At 41.6% G+C, this 14,082-nt stretch overlaps 1 protein-coding gene and 1 long non-coding RNA gene across 5 annotated transcripts in view; one reads left to right on the top strand and one right to left on the bottom strand.

The window, feature by feature from the left end:
* Positions 1-14,082, bottom strand: part of ctdp1 (CTD (carboxy-terminal domain, RNA polymerase II, polypeptide A) phosphatase, subunit 1) — a 130,654-nt gene that overhangs the window by 43,986 nt on the left and 72,586 nt on the right. For 3 of the 4 annotated variants that reach the window (XM_088601146.1, XM_088601145.1, XM_088601148.1), the window contains exon 12: positions 2,168-2,337. In XM_088601146.1, coding sequence (XP_088457272.1) covers positions 2,168-2,337 — 170 coding nt within the window. Of the gene's footprint in view, positions 1-2,167; positions 2,338-14,082 lie in introns of those variants that run through there. The other variant, XM_088601149.1, reaches the window with a different exon arrangement.
* Positions 1,788-5,726, top strand: LOC148651170 (uncharacterized). Its single transcript, XR_015925682.1, has 2 exons — positions 1,788-2,095; positions 5,379-5,726. It is a non-coding gene; the product is annotated as an uncharacterized LOC148651170 (long non-coding RNA).

Genomic DNA, 14,082 nt, shown 5'->3' with positions numbered 1-14,082 from the left:
AAAGAACCAGATTCCTGGTAGGCGCCAGTGATGAACCAGTCGACGGAGTTCTTCCCTCTGAACCAGAATTTCCAAACCAATGCACCAGTATAACAACAAAGGGACTACACTGTAGGAGGTGTTGTCCTTTCGTGTGCAATGTTAAACAGATGATCCACCTACCTGGTCATTAAAGACCCCCCTGACAAGTTTGTAAGAACAGCATTGTTAACCCTTGTACCCAAGGCAAATTCCACTACGGGCTGATAGTTTAGTCCAATTAATAATTTATCACTTCTCTGATTTGCTATGTACTGAACCTATTGGCATAGAATGAGATATTTTGGGAAGAAAAGTGCTCTACAGATGTAAGCAAGTAGTATAGGTATATCGTTTCGGACCAGGGCAGCTTGACCAGTCAACAGCTAAATGACTACTGCACGTCACATAAAGACACGAGTAAAACATTATTATTTGCCCAAAATGCTGCTCTTCCCTTTCAAGAGCTTTGCAGTATGTCCGCCGAAATTATATTCTTGTAAATTAAGGAACTAAAGAGAAACAAAAAACGTCCACGTCAGCCTGGTCATGGAACAGGAAGAGAGATTTAAATGAATGCACGGATGGGCTCTCTATGGATTATTAACAGCACAGGGGAGATAATTCCATTTTGCTGCCTATCTCTGGAGGATGCGTGTGTTGTCCGTTACTCTTTCCTGCATTTTTCCCTGAACATTGACTGCTGTGCAGCCAATTTAAAGGGTCACAACGGTCTATTTACTCATAAAATCGCAACACAAAATCGACATGTTGGTCTGCTTCCTTGAAGGCACAGAAATGGCCTAAATTCAGTCAATGCAAATGTCAAATAAGGGCAAACGCATAACTAAAACTAGCACGCAAACATATAAAGCAGTAAGATGGAAGAGCTGGAATAAACTGGTTGTGAAACTGGTTTAAAAAAAAAGAGATGAAGTTCAGTTTCCTAACACTACGAGAAACCAGGAAACCTAATTTCATGTATTATTGAAAGCATAAGATTGCATTCTCATCTATCAGAGGGTTTGATTTCCTTATGGGCTTAAAATGCATCTCTGACAAGAGCTATAAAAGAAAAGGCCTGTATGCTGCTGGAAAAAAAAGAATTAAAGATCAATGACTAGAAGAAGGCAAAGAAAAAAAAACATTTCAGCTGGAAGCGAGGTGACTCTACGTTCTCCAGCAAATCCTCGGTTTGCCGAGTTACAGCGCTGATGTGGTCCTCTAACAACGGCTCCACAAATACTTAAAAACGGGACTGCCTCGAGAATTTCCTCAGGGGTACACCTGTTACCACCCACTGCGTTCCACTTCTCTATAACGTTCTACGAGCACCGTCTCTCACAGAAGCACTCTTTTGTATTTCGATCTATTACCATGCCATGGTCACTTTAAAAAATGGCACACATTTTTTAAAAATGGAACAAAGTCGGCCTTTATAAAAGTGATGGCAAAAGACTGCCAATTTACTGCTTATTCAAATGAGATGAATCTGCTTTATTTTAGTGGAGGAAAGCAAGGAATACTGCATATTATGTTATACATTATATAACCAATATAATAAATGTGATTCTGTTCAAAAGCCACATAAAAAACCCAAATAATTTGAAAAGCCCAGACCTATCAAGATGAAACAGTAGTAATGTCTTAGGAAATCAGTCAGGCATTAGTTCAGATTAAATCTTTTAAAATGGTTCCTGGTCAGCTCCTCTGTGCTGTGAAGGATATCAAACGACTCAGCAACAACGACCTGACCACAAGAACAAACACATCCTGGAGTGAGGACGCAGTTAATAATACAGTCTGATAGCAACCTGGAAGAAAACCTTCACCTAACAAGCAACACTGTTCTCTGTAACTAGGACTACATGTTAAAACAGCAGGCACGCACTGGAGAACTGGAGACTGATAGTAGGAGGCACTTTTATTTTCAGTATTTCAAGTAGCTTTCCTATCCTCCTTGAGTTTCACAGAAAGGCAACCATGACCGCTTTTTTAACTACGGTTATGGTGTATGTGAAAATAAAAAGGATCTAGAGAGTGGACTGCAGCGGGTGGCATTTCTGGGGCTGTTTAGGTAAGAGTCCATCGTCCAAAGCAAGCGCTCGATTCTCTTCAACAGCAGAAGCCAAGAAGAGTCAGGTCCTACCTGGGGGTACTGCCTTCGCCGCTAGAGGGGATCTTGGGGCTCTCTTCTGTCACTGTCCCTGGAACATCCGGGCGTTTCCCCTCTGGATTCTGTTGGCTTTCCTCTTCCATCTTCTCCTCTTTTCCACCTTCGCTTTCGTTGTCACTCTCTTCCCCTAGGATGTCATCCACCTGTGAAAATCGCAGGAGCCATTTAGGGAGCAAGTCATCCCACTACTTCTATTTCTATTCGGTTAGACGGTTGAGAGAACACCAGAGTCTGGATTCAATTCTCTCCGCTAAGCTGTGGCTGTTTGAACTCTTTGTAAAATTGAAACGGTGGGGGGGGGAGGGGAGAAACAAAGAGTATTTCAACTAGTAAAGGCTGAACCGTACATCTCAAACACTGCCAGATGGAGGCCGGTTTGACTGATCAGAATTCATCAAGTGACGGCGCTCAGTGGGTGCAGTCCCCAGCGTAGGAGGCACACTGACTCGGTCGTGTGCCAACAGAAACCCCTGTGACCGTGCCCGTGAGCCTCCAGCATTGTGAGAAAAACTTCAGTCCTCATATCAATGCCTGTGGGCACCGCAGGATTCACTCATGTGAAAAATGGCAGATCGCTCAAAGGCGCTCTCTCCATGCTAGAAAGATGACTGCAGTTGTAAGCACTTACAGTGTTGACAATCCCCGAGACCAAATTGGGAGGGCATAATAAAAAAAAAAGGCAGAATTAGAAAAAGGGGCTCCAAAACTCTGGTTGCCCTAATTCAGAAATGCGATTCTACACGCATCAATATAAATACATGCAGTGATTAAAAAGGTCCCATATGAAAGATTTTAAAAAAAGACTCAATGGGAACAAATGAACCATTTCTACTTGCCAACAATATCTGCTCCAAACTGGAGCCACACACTTAAACTTCCTTGAACCTGAGGACAGACAGAGAGATGCCTTGGTATCTGCAGTAACCGCTCTGCCATCTTGAGAGGCTCGTTTCCATATACTCTGCCTTTCAAGCATGTTTAAACCAGGGAAATCTGACTGCAGGGAAAACAGCCGAGAGATGGGAGCTGGCAGAATCGTGCCGTAAAGCCGGAGCTTGCGGATAATTAGGACTGTTTTTATCTGCTTTCATTCTAGCTTTTACGCCCTCCTCAGGCTGCAACCTGTGACACTTTGTTACAATAGCAGTTAATGCGGCATGTAAATAAGTGTAAATTATGCCCATGTAGTTTATTTCACATATAGATTATTCTGTGCTTAAGGAGTAAAGGAGTTTAATTACTTTCCATACCAATGGGGAATATAAATCACGATGCCTTTTTTTCCTGTTACAACACATTTAATCTCAGCATCGCTACTGGGAATTGAAAGAAAATCAAATCCCTACAGAAGGACTCAAAACACTTTTGCTTAAATTTAGACTTCTGAAGAAAATGTAATCATTTGAAGTCAGCACACACACTATTATGTAAGCCCCAGCTTCACACTGCTTGCAAGTACAACCTCAAACTTTTTCATCCATGCTTTTTGTGTACAATTAACAAGTGGAAACAATATTTGAATGATTTTATAATCTGCCTGAAATGTAACTATGGGCTCCAATGCAAATCGAGAGAAAACGCACTAAGCTACAATATGCACACCTAACCCGTATCAACTGAAAATCACAACCGTAAAAAACATTCAAACAAATCTAGCCAATTGACAAAATTTGGAAAGAGCTTTTTAAAAACGTGGATTGAGTTGTGAAGAATGTTAAGATTTTAAACTACAAGGTTTGGGGTGTAAACACCAGCATTTTCATTCTCAAAAAAAACTAAGCACACAGAACTTGAAGGGATTAAGGATACTGAATTTCTATCGGGTAGAACATTTGTGGATTTAGAATTTTTAAAAAATGCTGTAGCCCTCACAAATATCATGCATGTTGGACTCTGGTTTGTCTTGTGAAAGCTTGCATGGATGCATTGCTCAGTAATCTCATCCTGTGTCACCCATGACCCAACACTTTCACTTTCACCAGACACTTGCCGTCTTTTTGAAATAACTGCAACTAGTCCTGTGAGGACTGGAGTTGGGCCCCCTAACATACAGGAACAAGGGGAGATTAAAACCTAAACTGAAAATTAGAAAGAAAATGGGGAAAAAAAAAAACCTTTGCTGGTGGAGCTTTCTTCTGGTACGAAGGAAAACCAGGCTGCCATTGTAAGTGGTGTTGGTGGACCAGTAGGTGGCGCTCTTTTCTCTGAATCAGACTTTCCAAACCAATGCTCAAGCATGGTGATGGGGTAGGAGGTGCTTAACTGTCACCAATTTAAGAGTGCATCTCTCTAAGGGTTTCTCAGCTTTCATACTCAATCTTTAATGCTGTGGTCGAGATCCCCACTGCTCTTAAATATGGGTCGGTCTTGTTGCTTTAAAACAACGTCATTTTTTGGGAATTCGAAAATTGAAAATATCTTGCTTATCGTGACCAGGAATTCAATGTTATCTTGGTATTTGAGATAATGTTGTGGTAACACAGAGCAAAATTAGCAAGGACTGAAAAAACAGATTCCCTCAGCAGACAAGAGCGCCTGGTGTGCTCCAGTAAAAAGCTTGTGTTTAGTTCTCAGCCAGAATAGGCGGCAGATACTTCAAAGTATGCATTTCTTTTCAGTCAAACCACGTTGTAGATGATATTCGACAGAAATATTCCCTCTGTGACCTTCAAGAAAGCTCTTTTTGAACTGCTTAATAGGAAGAGACTGAAGAAAGAGAGTCTTGGGAAGGAATTTGCTGATGTACCAGTCAGGGGAGAAAGGTCTACTCCTCATGCTACCACTGGTAGTCAGTGGGAGTCTGTGGGACGAGTGTCAGTCTTACTAATGCTAAATAATGTGACGGAGCACCCAGTCATCATGTTGTGCAAGTGTCCCGTGACCTCATACGGAATTCAGCCCCATCCGCAATGACAGCTGCCCACGGTTGTAAGTGATGGGAATGAACAACTGAACTGAACTGCAGGGGGTGGATATTATCGTCACCCAGAAAGGCGTAAACTAGACAAGAGCTAATCCATGACACCAAACGAAAGACCCCAGTGTTTCGAATAACAACAAAAACCAACAAAATAAATAATGCAGTACTTTTTATGCCATGTACTTCAAAAATCGAACTGACACTTTGCTTTCTGTATTGCAGTGCATATACAGTGCAGGGCTAATCTCCAAAAATGTTTTCCAGTGACCTCGGGCGGAGCGGTGGCACTGTGGCTAAGGATCTGTGCCTGTGGCTGGAAGGTTGCCCGTTCAAATCCGGCGGGCGGCAGAGGAATCCTACTCCATTGGGCCCCTGGGCAAGGCCCTTAACCCCAGCTGCTCCAGGGGTGCTGTATAAATGGCTGACCCTGCGCTCTGACCCCAAACTTCTCTCTCCCTGTCTGCGTATCTCATGGAGAGCAAGCTGGGGTATGCGAAAAGACAAATTCCTATTGCAAGAAATTGTATATGGCCAATAAAGTGATCTCTCTTATCACTGGACTACTTTCACACTGTACTGGCACTATGATTAAAAACTATAGAAACACTGCAATGTTTTTCAGCTTGCTTTCTTTTTAATTGTTACTTTTACACAATATATTGTACGACTGCTACAAGCCATATGGAACAGAAAAGGCTACACTTTTTAAAGCAGCTAAAACATATACGGTACGTCAGTATTATTTCAAATTGAGACACACAAGGCTTTATAAGATGGTGACTGTAATTTTGTTAACTAAAAAGGAGAACATGTTAAATGAATGGCTTCTCAAACAGTTATGTACTGCCTGTAACGAAAACAAGGATGAGATGTTGGCACACTGGTTAGCATTGCTGCCTCCCAACCCTGGGGTCTGTGGCTCAATTCATGTAGTGTTATCTGCATGACGTTTGTATATTCTCTCAGTTTTTGTGGGTTTCTTCTGGATGCTCCAGTTTCCTCCCACAGTCCAAAGACATACTGGCAGGTGAATTATCTTCTGGGAAAACTGGCCCTGGAGTGAGTGTGGGCATGTCTGTGCTTGTCTGTGCCCCTGAAAGGGACTGGCATCCCATCCAAGGTGTCACCACCTTGCGCCTGTTGCTTGCTGGGATAGGCTCTGCCTCCCCAGCAACCCTGGATAAAGTGGTAAGAAAATAGATGAATGGAACAAAAAAGCTTGTGTGGTCTAAAAGTGAGGACAAACCAATCCTGGAACTGTATAACTGTAAAACTGTAATACTACCATGCTCAGTCAAAATTTACTGCAGCTTGCAACCCGAGCTGGCACAGCTCTGCCTTACAGATGTCTCTTACGCACAAACTGGCGCTCAAAGGCAGTGGCTCTGCACCCTGAACTGGATCTACACTTCGTCTCCCAGTGTACAGGCTGCTGCGCCAGCAGGATTTCCCAGGCTCAGTCCAGGACAGCTCAACAGGCTCTACACCCTGAATCTCTGCCCAGAGGCAACACTTAGTGCTGGATCCGACAAACAGTCCTTGAACAGGATTCCCAAAGCCCCCTGGGACAATGCTGCATCCCATACAGAGGAGTCTTACTCTGCCTGGCAGCTCTCTAAACCTAATTAGTACTCAAATGCTCCACATAATGAGGCTTTCTTGCCAATAAACATGCCATCGTTCCTAACTAAAGTGCTCTGTGAGCACGTTTATTCTGCTGCAATTATGTAAACAGAAGGAAAAACAAATGCAATTGCAAACCTCAGAGTACAAAAGGACAGCAAATATGCAGCGTAATTTTAATGCTGTTTATATAACACCATTACGCCAAAGGTATCAGGCACTTGAGGGACCTTTTTTTAATTTTTTCCCCATTTGTTTTTAAGAAAAGGCAGGCCTTGTCATTTTCTAAAACAGCTTCTGTTTCCTGCTTACATTTCGCATTGAAAGAATACAGACAACGCCATGACTTAATTACCCAATTATCACTGCAACACAAACGCAGATGAAATAAATGTCATGCCAGCAGTTCTATGAATTTCTATCAAAAGCAATTACACTTGCGACCTACTGCAAGAAATGTATGCACTTAGAATAGTACAGAATAAAATATGGCGGTGTTTGTTATCTGTGCAATTACACAGTGCACTGCATATAAACAATCAATAAGCAAATATGTTATATTCCTGAAACATAAAAATTCTCATAATGCTCAACCATTTCTTAGGATGCCAACCCAGTCTCAGTTCAACTGGTCTAGCTCAAATTTTCCTTAATTTCTTAAAAACCCAAAGAGATCACACTGCAAAGCTATTTTTTTTTATTATTCAGGAAAATACTTCTAAAATATAATTATGATAATACAGTTTTCTGAATGTTCATACGGTATACTAATACCACTAACACAGCATCAATCTCAATTCAAAACTAAATGTAAAGAAGCGTTTCCTATTCTCCCTTCTGAATCAATTCCTGTTTAGTTTCCAGTTGTGACCCTGTGTCCTTGTTTAACTACTTGAATCGAACCTCCTTTAACCTGCCTCGATACAACACCCCGCTGAGACAGGCAACTCCTTGCTGATCTTCTCTGAACGTTTTCTAACAGAATAACCTTTTTGTGGGATGGTGACTGAGAGGCTGTTCAGTATTTTGTATCCCTCCTTATACTTTGCTCTCGCCCTCACAGCTGCTCGACTCTTTGTTCGCTCTCCCTTGTGGAGGAACGGAGGGTAAGTCCAGGCTCCCGATGGCCAGATCGTCAACCCCAGTTCCAGTCTGGATCCTTAGCTGCTCACACATGGAAACTGCCAGAAGCTCTGGAAATCACAGTACACGCAAGGGCCTCCAGGGTAAAAGACAGTTATCTCCCAAACTGGGATAAGGTCACACATTGTTTCTTGAGCAGTCCTGTAAATAAATGCATAAAAGAAGAAGGGCTTTGTGTTATAATAAGTGCCATGTGGTTACTTCTGATCCTACTGTCTCAGCAGCAGGGTTAATGACGTCGAATTCTGAGAATTCTGAAAAAAAGCCCCATGAATGGTATTGCCAGTTTAGAAAAGTCACAGTGCCGTTTTGTTACTGTTTAGGAGTTTTCACACTTTTTTTCACGCTCACTTTCACTTCATTAACACATATCAGCCCGGCTCAGGTGTAACTGACTTGCTGCAAAAATACTCCTGACCTGATCGAACAGCTCAAAAGGGAGCAGTGTGGAAATTTAATCAGAAGACAAATTCATCATGCTTGAAGGTGTGGACGTGTGCTGATGTTACTCATGCACAAACCGCTCTGGTTATTGCTTTTCTTTATCACAGGCTTCCTCCTGTTTCCAGATTTGAAAGCGGCTGTCAATATTTTAATATGGGGCAGATTTGTTTAAGGAAGGAATGAACGGGTGGAAAACCGACAGCAGCTCAGGCATATGGAGCAACTCAATTTACGATGCACCACTTTCATATCTAATCGGCAGGTGTGTAAATGTTTGCCCGCGAGTACAACACATCACAAAGCAGGAGCGCCGTTTCAGTTTGATTTTTTTTTTAAAATAACATCTGGACTCATCAGTAACTATGAAAAACTGGATTTATCATTTGATTTGGCTGGCTGTTATGAATGCAGTCTAACTGCAATGATAAGCAAGGGTCATTTGCCGGGAAGTGTAAGATATCAGAGCTTTTTGACTCTGATCATCTCTGAGTGCCTTCCAGGGCCTGCACAAAACCCACTTCTTTCATTCTGTACTTCTATGATTCACCACTGACCTGCTGTGATTTCTGTGCCTTTGAACAGGTTTCATTTACTTCATGATAGTTCCAGAGCTTGCGCTTGCAGGTGCTGTGATAAGTTCTGGACCTTTGCTTGGATTGTTTCAGTTCTTGTCGTGTGTCGAATTACTGCTTTTGGTTCTCACGACCCTGCATTATGTAAGTGAATTTATTTATAGTTCAGTGCTTCGAATGAAAGCCACCTTGGACAAACAAACCAGCGAAATAAACAAATAATAAAATAATAAGTGAAGCAGGAAAACAAATTAGCAGTGCATGCAGCGCCAGTAAAGACAGTTGAAGCACTAAGGCCTGTGTAACTGATAAACTTCAATATATCTATTTCTCATGTACAGCCAAAGAGAAGCTTCAGGCTATTTCTCTGAATTAAACTGAACAAATAATGAATGAGAACATGCACCAGAGTAAAAGAAAAACCACCATCTAACAAAGCAAAAACACTCTTTTCAAAACATGCTGAATGTATTCATTCTTAATGCTGTTAAACACTTAACCCATCTATGTGTACAGCACTGAGATTCCAAGGTCTTCTTGACAAAATACTTTGCATTTCTGAATGATATTTCGCTACCTCTGTTTTACTACTGGTTTTATTACTGTTACTGGTGTAAGCTAAGCAACTGTGCCCCAAACCCTTGCTATATTCCAAGCCCAACCACTAATTTTGAGCCTGGGATAACAGAGTAGCCACACAAATGAGACTCCAGACATGAGTTGTGCCACTGTCAAAATCACACTAGGAAGCAGTTACCAAGACAATCCTTACACTTATTTTTCAAACAGAGCTACAGTAGAAGGAGACACGCTGATTCGGATTTAGGGAGTTATGGTTAAGGCTGTATAATAATGAAGTCAAGAAACTCTACATTTCCTGAGCCTCACACACAGCGCTGTCCTTAGGCAGACGCAGCAGTAAATACATCAGGTACTGTACATGAAAAACTCTTTTCAGCTCTTCCGTCCGTTGACACCCAGACAATTTCAAAACACACATTTACTGTATAGCTTTTGTATTTGATGTAGGTCAAGAAAGAGACCGGGCTAAACTGAAATGCATTCATTTAAACACATCTCTCTCTGGGGGCTGATGCTGGTCATCATTTCAGTTGCACTTTTGTGCCTCTGCCCACGGTGTAAATAACACCATGAGCAGTCAGGTCTGATTCTCTGGCCCTCACACGCCAAAAGCACATCAGACGAATATCGACTCTGGAAGATCCATTTGCCACTGAAAACCTTCTGCTTTGCGTTCGGTTCTGCTACAACAAAAAGATTCACCACGGGAGAAAGATACTGTAGTAGAGAAGAAACAGCAGAAGACCAGGACAACCCCAACAACTAGAGTCCTTCCCTGTCCTTGCTAAGCCTCATCCTGAACTCCAGAGCTCAGTCTCTGGTCATTAATTCTACTGAAAGACTACTTTCTGCATCGATAACTGAATTATGCAAATTGACAACTGCAATGAAACTAAGAAACTATGATCTTTGAAAAAGTCTATAAAACTGTGATCGGGAAGATACTTGGCAAATATACTGTAAGAACATAAAAACAGTTGCAAATCAGAGGAGGTTATTTGGTCTATTGAGAGCATTTGGTAATTAGATGTTAATCTTAGGAGCTCCTTCAGCTGTTTCTTGAAAGCCAATGTTGCTGCGTCTACACCTTGACTGAGTAGCTTGTTCAACAGTCCCACAACCATTTGTGTAACAATAAGGACAAAAGCCAGCAGCCATATCACCCTGCAACTCACTACTGGCAACCCACTGAAGCTAAGCTGGTGTGAGCCTGGTCAGTACCTGGATGGGAGACCTCCTGGGAAAAACTAAGGTTGCTGCTGGAAGAGGTGTTAGTGGGGCCAGCAGGGGGCGCTCACCCTGCGGTCTGTGTGGGTCCTAATGCCCCATTATAGTGACGTGGACACTATACTGTAAACAGGCACTGTCCTTCGGATGAGACATAAAACCGAGGTCCTGACTCTCTGTGGTCATTAAAAATCCCAGGGTGTTTCTCAAAAAGAGTAGGGGTGTAACCCTGACATCCTGGCCAAATTTCCTATTGGCCTTTTCCAGTCATGGCCTCTTAATAATCCCCATCTATGAATTGGCTTCATTACTCTGCTGTCCTCCCCACTGATAGCTGATGTGTGGTGAGCGTTCTGGCGCACTATGGCTGCCGTCGCGTGGTGGAGGGGAGTCCCCGTTACCTGTAAAGCGCTTTGAGTGGAGTGTCCAGAAAAGCGCTATATAAGTGTAAGCAATTATTAAAAGTTAGATAAGAACAAACACAAGAACAGAGAGCTTGTAGCTGAGTGGCACAAGTGTACGACTAACAATGCAAAAACTGTTTTTCCATTTGTGTGCGACAAATTTCACACGACTGGCTCCGAGTGTGACTTAAGGATTCAGATGTCTGTGCTGACCCCTCACCGTCATGACATTGACAGTGTGGGGAAGTCATAAAATAAAAACAAACTTGAAAATCGTGTTGGATATAAAAGTCTCAAGTTTAAAGAGTAAGGGCTTATGAACGGCTTGCATTCAGGTTCACAAAATTCTCCTGGGCTTTCATCCACCCAACCAAAGGGTCGACTTTAATCAGCTTGCTTCAGTAAAAAACCCAGCTATTTTAGTGAGTACGGGGGTAAGTTACACAAGTTTTTAACAAAAGAATTGAAAACGCAGAGATTTATTTTTACTAAAATTAGCTTGGGAGTCAAGCACCACTGCTCCAAATATTCTGTAGCTTCTCATCCTCGTATTACTCTAAACCTACCACAAACTTTGAGCCTAAGATAAGAACTGTAACCCAGGTTTTTAAGGATGTTCTTTTCCAGGTGTAAGAAATCGTAATCGTAAAATTATGAGGTGAAAACAAAAGTAGCACAGTGCATTGCTATGTATTGTGCTGGGGCCCTGGATGCAATTTCAGACCTGGCATATTATCTAAATGGACTTTGTATGTTCTACCCGTGTTCACAGTGGGTTTTCTCCCACTGTCCAAAGACATACTAGTAATTTAATTTACATCTGGGAAAAACTGGCCCAATGACACATCATCCCAGATTAAGAGCCAGGCCAGGGCTCCACAGTAAAATGGGGGGGTGGGGGGCAGTTTTCTCTCTTCAGGTCACTACTGACACCTTATGAGTTTCAGAGCTGTGAGCGATATAAGGTGAAAGATGAGAAGCATGAATTTAATATTGGGATATTGGATTAAGGGCATGCACAGGAATCTCATTAACAAATCAATTTGCGAGGAAAAGCAAACTGTTGGACAGCAAACTCCTCACTTTCACCAGGGTGTCCCTCTCTAATAAAACCCTGTCTGGGCTGCTGGAGGCATTTCCCAACCAGTGACATCAGCGCATCTTCTATCGCACCTCAGCATAACACTGTCTGGGATCATATACTGTAGCATTACCTTGAAGCACGTTGCTGTTAATAATAAAACACTGGTGTCGTTTCAAGACTTTCAAAGGCCTATGGTAAGGATATGCAGGAGTGTAATGTTTACTTTTTAACATTGGTAGATGGTATGTGTGAACAGGGATATCAGACTCATATTTGTGTTAGCTTTGCTCAGTATTTTACACTTACTGATTTCGGTGCTGTGGTTTTACTGTACTATATAAATACTATATAATGTAGTACATATTGTACATTTATACTATATTATATAAATAACTTTATAACTATATAAAACCACATCACAGTACATACTTATCCTGTGAAGTGCGATCTTTTTTATTTGAAAATGCTGAACATTTCAAATCAGACTGTTACTAAGCAGATGCAGCGCACCGACTTATTAATACATGGTTTTAATCACTACTGATAGTCAAAACTATCAAGCACGTTTTTCTCAGTCAACAGGTGCAAGACCTGAAGAGCTTCCTCCCTGCAGTTTTTTCCCACTGCCTTCCAGGTTGCATTATGACAGTGTTTACCAAGATCAAGGTGTTTGTATTTTTTTTTGTAATGTAACCTAATCTAGCAAAGGGTTACAATGCAATTCACAGCTCCATGAAAGAAACTTCCAAAAAATGATACATCAAAGGTACAAAGTTCTTTACCCCAGTTTTTAATAGTATACCTCATTAAAATAAAAAAAACACTGAAAAAAAAAGTCTCACATCCTAGTCTTATTACAAACTCTACCAGTAACCTTGAGTCTGAGATAAGAATTCACATACTGTAAATGAGACTCCAAACATGTATTGTAACATTGTCAGGGATTCAGTTAAAACAAAGTATTAGCCGGTTCTATACTGTATAACCACAAAATAATAAAAACCCTAAGCTTATGGAGTCTCTGGAACAGCTTTGTCCTGGATTTTAAATCTCGAACAGAAAAGATTAGGAAGAACCCTTCAATATCCTCAAAGACCATGCATTACTTGATTTTGTTACTGTAATATATTCTAAAACAAAAACCTTTCAACAGAACATAATACATTAGGATAACTGCAAGAGTATGGATTGAAAACCATCGGACCTGAGAGGAACAAAAAAACTTCACCTGTCCCCCTTTATGGTTCTTTTGAGGCAACTCTTTAATCAAAGATATCAGAAGAATGGTACTGACTTGGCAACAACGAGAGGACAGCAGGACCAGAGGGGAGAATCTGATGTGTAACACCATGGACACTCCTTCACAGCGGAGTTCAGCTGCCAGATCTCCAGCGTTCCTGTACACAGAGTGGGTTTAAAGCATTTGGAAATACTCTAAAAAGGTGCCCTGAAAAAAACCCACTACATTAAGCAGAGCCAAGAAAGGACCTCAAGCCGTAATTATAATGGAGAAAGAGAACTCTACACATAGCATTTTGGGGGTGGTTGTTTGTCGGTAATAACAGCCAGGGCAGACACAGAGCTTGCCAAAAAGCCTACCAGATTCAGCAAATGGGAGTTAACAGCAGTCTAGCCTTTAAAAACTCAGCATGGATTTAAGTGGATTGTGGAAAGACAGCAAGGCACCTGAAATGCATTGTTCTGAGAGCAATATGCCAGAGCACCTTTCAAAATGGATTATTCACCTATTCTTTTCATTTTCTGCAATTTAAAATAATGATGCATAAACACATTTACCATTCTGGACCGGATGAGTTTTATGAAAATGTGCTCTCAAGTGTTCACTTACAATCCATAAGTGCTTCAATCTTCCGTAATTTAGGCACAAT

The sequence above is a fragment of the Lepisosteus platostomus genome, chromosome 12 (assembly GCF_059453375.1).
Source record: "Lepisosteus platostomus isolate fLepPlt1 chromosome 12, fLepPlt1.hap1, whole genome shotgun sequence".
NCBI lineage: Eukaryota > Metazoa > Chordata > Actinopteri > Semionotiformes > Lepisosteidae > Lepisosteus > Lepisosteus platostomus.
Note: the sequence above shows the minus strand (reverse complement) of the source record. Positions and strands in the feature narration are given on the sequence as shown.